An 8,477-nucleotide genomic window follows, 5' to 3' on the forward strand; every position below is an offset into this window, starting at 1 on the left:
TCTATGTGGAAGTTTGATGTTAATGTCATAATGCACGAGATATTGATATATACTATTGGCATAAGCTACAGATGTGACATGGAAACTAAATTACATGTTTTGCCTACTCTAAAATTTATGCAAATTGTGTCACCTTTTTTTTTTTTACACACCTTGCCAACTACCATATTTATATATATTAACTATAGTCCTTTTAATAAGAAATAAATTATAATACAAAATGCACTATCAATTGTTTCTTATAAAAAGGATAGATTAAATCTTTTCATTTTAATTATACAGATTTATAAATTATATATATACATGTTGAAATAAATAATAAAATAAAATAAAATGACATTATAATTTTTTTATATATCAACAAAATATTATTAAAAAAATTTAACAAAAAAATAAAGGAAATGAGAAACTAACAAAATGAATAATAGCAGAAAGAAAAACAAAATGAAAGTGTCATATTAAAGAAAATGGTGCAAGAGTATAAACAAAAATATATTAGGAATGGGAGGGAGAAAACAAATGATTTAAGCAAGGTTTTAAATATTGATTGAAGTCACATTGTAATTACATCGCGTTTGTTGATATGGTGGACAAATGTGGTTGATGTAATCCCAATTACAGTCGCATTGTGGTCGCTAACAGTTAAAAAACTTGATGTTGCAGTCTGAATCACACTCGCAGATTGTTTTTACAACCTTGGATTTAAGAAAAAAAAAATGTTTACCTCAGTTGACTAAATAGGGTATTTGATTTGTTATAAATCCCGTATCTGTCTCTCATTTTCACATATGAAAAAATGATTTTAGCAAAAAAAAAAAAAAACCAAAAAGAAAAGATAGAGGACTTTAAACAAATGAGAGCAATAAACTCGAGTGAGTTGGTGTAGCAAAAGCTAGTCCATCCCCTCTTACAGTGACAATGGTTTGCTGCCTACAGGCGATGATGACGTTGCAGCACTTGACGTGATCATGTTTTGGCCATAGCAGTTTCGTGGCAAGGTAGCAACGAGGCCAACACTTCGCGTGGTGCTTTGCTTTGGTTGTATATGATGCTTTTGTGAGTATGATTTTTATTTATTTTTTGAGTAAGAGAAGTTTTGGCATGCGCCTAGCAATGTGTGTTTTACAATTTATGATTTGTTGATTCTGTTCTATAGAGTGAGCTTATGCGTCAGTGAAAAGTTAAGGGATATTATGTGCGTAAGAGACTGATCTGTAAGAATCAATAGAGTTATTGTGTATTGTGTGCGCAAGAAACACGAGAATGAGAGTTTTTTTTTTCTTCTATTTTTTTTATATATACCTGAGCTTTTTTATATTTTAAAATTTTATTATTGTATTTTCTTTTCTAGTCTTTTTATTTTATTTTATTGTAAATACAAAATGCTTAATTACATTGTATGAAAAGATGCACAAAATTTTAAAAGGGAGAAATAAATTGTTGGGTGATAAAATGTGTGAATTTTTCAAAGTACAGGAGACTAAAATTATAATTTAATTTTCAGTGGCCCATGTTAGTTAGTGACTATGCACTGCCACATCATCTTAAGACTGCCATATCAGTAATCCATTTCGACACTATACTTGCCATGTTAGTGGTTAAAGTGCCACTTCATCTAGGAGCTTATGACGTGCTTACTGTTGAACTTTGGGCGATAACCTCAATTAATGCTGCAAGTTTCTTGGGACTTGGGAGAAGGGTTCAGTAGGATCCAAGTTGAGAGTGAATCCAAAGTTGCATTCTTTCACTTTTTTCTCATAAAATTAGGTTATCTATAGGAGCATCTCACTGGCCTATAGTCCATGGAGTTTGTACCTGACTTGTGAAAGACGGGCAAGTTTCAGTTAATCACTCCTATTTTTTTTATTTTTTTTTTAAGAAATGAGGTAGCAAAGTGGCTTGCAAATATATGTCTTAGGTCTAAATATTTTAACCCAACTTTTTAGTAGGCGTATCCAATTTATTCTAAAGGACCGTCTCACTGTTTTCTTGTTACTTGGCCTTAAGCCTTAGGTCTTATGTTCGTTGTCTTAGGTTGATTTATGGGATAGTAATAGTAATTTTGTAAATATGATTAAGATTTTAAAGATGATTTTTGCGTAATCGTCTTTGAAACGTTAAAACAATCGACGACGATTTTTAAGAAAATCGTCGTAATTTAATGTGAGTACAAAGATGGTTTTGTACAAAGATCGTCTTTCAATGGTACTTATAATTATCGCGTGTTCTCCTTATCGGGCAACATAAGCACAAGTGACATAAACTTCTTATCCTCTCTCTCCCTCTCCCTCTCCAGTCTTTCTTCCACACATATCACACATCACAGAAACACATCTCATAGTGTTGCTTGGTGTTGATGGCTCTCAGATCTAACAATGCAAGTGGTTCAAATTAGTTTCTTGAGTTTTGGCTCGAGGGTTAGGGTTTTGAAGGTGGTCGGGTGATAGAAGGGGACAAAGACCCAACCCGATTCGAAGGAGACTGAAGCGATGGTGTTGTTCGTGAAGAGCCAACGCTCACGTGAGATACGCTTGAACTCCTCGACGCGTGAGGGCATGTGTGTGAGGTATGGCGAGAGGAGCATGTGACGATGGCACTTCAGGAGGTGAAGCGTGAACATGTGGTTCGACGCAATGTCGAAGGAGATGCGATTTGACGACAATGAGCGGGAGAGAGTTAATCAACAGCACCCGACGATGAGGGCTTGGTTCGTGGCGTTGAGGTAGATGTCATTGAGGTCGACGTCACAGTAGTCGTTCAACTCAAAAATCTTGAAATACGAATACAGAGAAGATAGATTTTGTAGAGATTCGTATAGAGAATGAAACAATGAGAGAAGTTGCGATGGAAGAACGTTTTGGAGAACGATAAGTAACCCTAACAGAGACCACATTTGTGATAATATCTCCATTTTTGTGTGTTTTAGTGTTTTGGTTTGATTGAATTTTTTTTTGGTGGAAATTGGAATTGAAGGGTTTGGATTTTTAGGGTTCTTATACGGAAAAAAGAGTTAAGTGATATATATATATATATATATATATATTGTTAATATTGTATATTAAGTAATAAACTAGTATAAAATTATAATAAAAAGAGTTAAGTGAAATTTTAAATTAACATAAAAGGATCATATTACATGTGTTAATGAATGAAAGATTATTGATAAATAATTAAATAATAGCAAAGTGTGTAAATATCATATATGAGCATTTATTTGATGATTTGTTTCTTTTCCTTGAATGATTTGTTTCTTTTCCTTGATATTGGCTATTTAAGAGATCTAGAGGTTGATAGGAAAAAAAATGAAAAAAAAAAATTAAATGATATTTTAAATTTTTTAATTTTTTTTAAAATATTTTAAAACAGTTCTTTAAAAAATCATCTTGCCTATATTTCAAGATAATTTTTAAAAAAAATTATCTTAGAATCCCAATTCTTTTTAGAATTTTTTTTATAAAAAAAAAAGACATTGTAATAAAGCGGTGGCAAGGATCTCCCAACCATCACAACAACGAAGTACGAGCGCTGAAAATGCTAAGGATCTATAAATCATCACAGCGAAGGAGCGATATGTTGTATTTTGAGAACAAGAAATACAAAAGAGAACCTGAGAACGCATATTTTTAAAATTTTCAAAATTTAAAAATAAAATTATTTTTAAAAATTAAAACAGAAAATAAATAGATTTTTTCCAAGAAAGTTTATAATACAAAGATGTCCCATAACTTGATGAACCAAACTAAACAAAATTATCTCTAAAAGAGAATACTTGTGTAAAATGTAAAAAAAAAAAATTTAATGTAATTATAATCTCCTATTTGATTCATAATTTTGGTTCCTTCATTTTAAAATTAAGACATTGGTGCTCTTATTTTTAAAAATATTCGATTTTATTTTTCTTATTTTAAAATAGAGACATTTATTATTCTTATTTGAAAAAATTTACCATTTTGCTCAAATTCTTAATTTTGTCTATGTTTTATTTTTTTTCTTTTTATCTAATTAAATTTTAAATCTAACATATTCATTTAAGATATCATCATGAAATGATTTAATTAATTACAAAATAAAAAATAAAACATAGAAAAAATTAAAGATTAAATCAAAATTATAAATTTTTTAAAATACGAGAATTAAAATTGTGAATTTTTTAAAATATGGAGACCAAATATTTGTTTTTTGAAATAAAATGACCAAAATTATTAATTTTTTGAAAGATTAAATGTCTCAATTTAAAATAAAGGAATTAAAATTGGGGATTAAATAAAATAATGGGACCAAAATTACATTTAAGAAAAAAAATTACCCACCTCTCGTTGTGTTTTAATTTTTTTTAAGCTTTTCCTGAATTTATGTACATTGTGTGTGTGCTGTATGTCTAACTAGTGTATATAAATTCTCAAATTAAATATGGACAAAAGAGAGTTTTACATTTGAGTATTTCACATGTCACAAATTTGAGCCCTGACTTGTTTCATGGGAATGAGGTAATTCTTGAATATAAGTATTTCTATAAATATTCTTTAAATATAAAAGCTTTCCTGACATTAAACTATGTGTCATCGATCTCCTCCTAGATTTTGCTAAACCAAAAAAAAGTATTTAAATTAAGAAAAAATAAATTATGTATTAATAATATAAATTAAAATAATTTTTAGTTGTTATTCAATCACAAATATATAATTAATTTGTATTGTATTGATTTTCACCATAATTACTTTAAAAATTCAACCTAATATTTGGTTGGTTGATCGAATCTGCATACAGCAACAAAAATAAATGTAAAACCCTGCCAAACAGGACTTCCGATAATGAAACTGACAACTTTTAAATGAAACAACAGACAGCTGGGAAGCATTCGATGAACCAAATTAAGCGTCACAATTCCTTGACTGAAAAATGAATAATATTACAAAAGGATTCACCATAAAAACATTCACAAGCATATATCCATCACCAAATCTGCAACAATATCAAACTAAGCAGCACAAAACCAATTTTACACAGGAATAAAAGAATAAGGGAATGGTATGTGACAATTTTGGAGTATATGCAAACTAAGAATACACGTATATATATGATCTTCTGCATCTTCATGAAGCAGCTACATATATATAGAAGCTATTAAGAACGAAATTTTCAAGGCTTTGGTGGTTCTGCTTGCTCAACTACTGCAGCAGCTTCTTCAGCAGGTTTCTCTTCCCCTTTTGCAGAAGTCTCAGCTGGTTTTTCTTCCACCTTTTTCTCATCACTTGTCTCTATTACTTGTGGTTTTTCCTCTTCCTTTTTTTCTTTCTTTTTCTCTTCTTCAACCACTATCTCCCTCTCTTTGACAACACTACTTGTTTCTTCTTCTGTTTTAGTTTCTACTCCAGGAGGGGCTTCAACATCTTTCTCTTCTGTAACAATGAAAGTTGACACCTTCTCAAACACAAAGAAAACTGAGCCTGAAGCCAAGGCTGGTCCAAACTTTGAAGATGCTTCAGATGCTGCCTTTGATCCCGGAAAATCTGAAATTTAATTTGGGGACACTCAGTTAAGTATAGCTGAACTATTCTTTTATAAATATTAGAGATCCTACAGGTAATAACTGATAAATAAAAACTTATAAAAGGGCTACAAATATTCTTTACCAATTTTAACAAGCTCTTCTAGGAACTTCTGGACTTCTGTGGAGTTCTTCTTCAAACCAGCTTCCTTGGGTTCTTTAACCAAACTCTGCAAGGTGACAAAATTTTTCAACAAGTACTTTGTGAATCAATATTGGTTTGACTCTTTATTTCTTGAATTATGATATATACGTGTGTGTGTGTGTGTTGTGTGTTCTCACTTTGATTTCAGTTGATGAAGCCTCGTATATTTCAACTACTTTAGTTTGAAGTTCAGTCTTCTTTTCTTCAAAGGCTTTGTTGTATTCCTCCTACAAAGCAAACACCAAATTAACCAAACATAGCTAGCACATAAACTTTTGTTTTATTTTCAACACATAAAAAGAAGGTTAAACAAAAAAAATAAGTTGAGAAGAATCTCAAACCTTTGACTCATCAAAGGACTTGGTGGCCTCAGCAGCAGCAGCTTTCTTGGTGCTATTCTTCTCAAAAACCTTCTTGATCTTGGGAAGAACCTTAGACTTCCAATAACCCATCTTGTGCTTTTTTTCTTCCAAATTCTGTTTCTTTCTCTCTTTCTCTGGTCCTTAACCTTATTAGAGCTAATCAAACTATCAAAGTCTAACTCAATGCAAGTAGTGTTATAGCCACTTGTCCTTCCAAATCAACACACACATATATGATATATAAAAATTAAGTATATAATACTTTGAAGGCACACACACACACACACTCACCAATCCAGCACACACCACCATACAAACTTCCAAGTTACAACAAAACAAATAAACCTTCAAATTCCAACCTAATTACGTGCATGACCGCTTGCCCATTCATGCCAGACAAATTGTGCTGCTCAAATGACCTCATAGCCACCTCCTGTCGGGCCATGCAACTAGCATGACACGTTAACGTCAAGGATGAAGCAAGGGCAAAAACGTAAATTCACCACCATTTTAAAAGAGTTAGGTCTAACAGATATGATTAATATGAAGGTGTTGCTGGTAATTATGTGGGGAACCTTTGGGGCATAAAAGGGAACCAAGCTTTTGTGGGGGAAATGACAGTTGGCAATCAACTTATTCCATAGGTGGCAAATATCAGATGGGGGGCCATGCCATTTTGTATTTATGTTATCTATCATTTTATTAAATTTTAGAGATTTTAGTACCCCTGATGTTGATCTGTAACTCATAATTTGGCTTTATCATCTACGTTGTGTATTGTTCAGGACAAAAATGCGCTTGTGTACTTAAGTTGGCTTCTCAAATGAAACTTGGCACATGGCTTAGCTGGTATGGTACTGCAATCACGCTCACAATATGACTTCTATTTTTCTGTTCAAACCCTTTTCTGTTTAGAATATAGAAATTAATTAAGGTAATGTTGTTTGTGGATTAAGGCTTGAAAGTTGGATTAGGTGCGCGCGGCTTAGGAGTTTTGACTAGCTAACCAACATGATAAGCAAAAAAAGATCAGTCTGTGTGGTTTGGATAAATTAAAACTCAACACTGATTTGAAACGAAAACTGGAGTTGAAGGTATCTATCATTTGTAGGGTCCAGAAACCCTCAAGTAGTCTTCTCTTTTTTAATAAGAAAAATATTAGTAATACATCTTCTTGCTACATTTTTTTTTTCTTTTTCACGGAAAATATTTCTCAATCAATAATCAACAGTGATATTTAGAGATTAATTTTTTTTACCAAGTAAAGATTATCAAAATAAATTTTATCTCTTAGTAAAATCTTTTTCATACATGCTTAAAAAATGCAACTATCTTTCTTGTCCAACCCGGTTGGCTTGCTGAGTTGTGCCAAAATTAGCTCATTAATATTTTTAATCTAAATTTAGAAAAATAAAAAAATAATAACGGCCCAAATAGGTTTGGTGATTTGCGGGTGAAATATTTTTTCTCTTGCTATTTACATTTATTTTTTCCTAAGTACAACCCCATGCCCCCTTTCTACCTCTCAATCACCCATTATATCATTTTTCTGAAGGACATACACTCCTTTTACTTTCCAAAAAAGTATCTTAAAAATTATAATTTATAGTTTTAGAGATATATTTTCAGAATAAGTATATATTTTTAATAAAATATCATTTAAGAATTAAGATGATTAACGAAAAATTAAAAAAAAAAGATGATAAACACTTATCTTTATACACATATTTGTTAGTTTTATTTTCATCCTATCATTTGTGTTCTTTAAATTCTATTTAAAATCTTATTTTTCATCTTATATTTACTATTCTTTAAACCTTAGTTTTAAACTATCTTCATCATATATTATTATATAATACTTCATTTTCATCGTTATTATACAATATTTTGTGTTTTCCTTTTTGTGACACAATGTTTCAAGGTACGTTCTTTACTAACTTCATATATTATACACCTTAATTACAAAGCAAAGCTTTTAACAATGATTTCTTTTCTTTAAGTGCATTCATTCATTTTTTTTTGACAATGTTTTCAAGGTATGTTCATCACTAACTTCATATATTATACACCTTAATTACATAGCAAAGCTTTTGACAATGGCTTCTTTTCTTTAAGTGCATTCATTCATTTTCTAATCCAAGTCTACTTCAATGATTTAGTGCCACATGAAGTTAGTGATGAGCGTACCTTGAAACGCATTACCACATGAAAGAAAATGTAAAATATTGTATAATAAAGATAAGATGAAAATAAGACTAACAAACATGGATATAAGATAAACGTTTATCCTTTTACTTTTTATTTATCATCAGCCATCTTAATTCTTAAGTGATATTTTATTAAAAATATATACCGATTTCGGAAGTATATATTCGAAACTATCATAGTTCTAGAGATACATTTCTGGTATAGGTATATGTAA

At 30.7% G+C, this 8,477-nt stretch overlaps 1 protein-coding gene and 1 long non-coding RNA gene across 2 annotated transcripts; one reads left to right on the forward strand and one right to left on the reverse strand.

Moving 5' to 3' along the window:
• Positions 1 to 4,862: 4,862 nt before the first annotated feature.
• Positions 4,863 to 6,292, reverse strand: LOC114387057 (plasma membrane-associated cation-binding protein 1-like). The gene is made up of 4 exons (XM_028347166.1): positions 6,035 to 6,292; positions 5,831 to 5,920; positions 5,634 to 5,718; positions 4,863 to 5,510 (listed from the first exon to the last, which is right to left on the reverse strand). Exons 1-4 carry the CDS (start codon positions 6,143 to 6,145, stop codon positions 5,140 to 5,142), a joined length of 657 nt encoding a protein of 218 aa, XP_028202967.1. The 5' UTR covers positions 6,146 to 6,292; the 3' UTR covers positions 4,863 to 5,139.
• On the forward strand, positions 5,424 to 7,222 carry LOC114387058. The gene is made up of 2 exons (XR_003661224.1): positions 5,424 to 5,535; positions 6,841 to 7,222. It is a non-coding gene; the product is annotated as an uncharacterized LOC114387058 (long non-coding RNA).
• Positions 7,223 to 8,477: the final 1,255 nt, after the last annotated feature.

Source organism: Glycine soja, chromosome 15 (assembly GCF_004193775.1).
Source record: "Glycine soja cultivar W05 chromosome 15, ASM419377v2, whole genome shotgun sequence".
NCBI classification, from domain to species: Eukaryota; Viridiplantae; Streptophyta; class Magnoliopsida; order Fabales; family Fabaceae; genus Glycine; species Glycine soja.

What these genes read in the sequence shown, in the direction of transcription:
- LOC114387057 (XM_028347166.1), bottom strand. Translation starts at nt 6,145, where the DNA reads ATGGGTTATTGGAAGTCTAAGGTTCTTCCCAAGATCAAGAAGGTTTTT. An exon ending in AGTCCTTTGATGAGTCAAAG is followed by an intron (nt 5,921 to 6,034) that starts GTTTGAGATTCT and finishes TTTGCTTTGTAG; the next exon opens with GAGGAATACAACAAAGCCTT. An exon ending in AGAAGAGCTTGTTAAAATTG is followed by an intron (nt 5,511 to 5,633) that starts GTAAAGAATATT and finishes ATTAAATTTCAG; the next exon opens with ATTTTCCGGGATCAAAGGCA.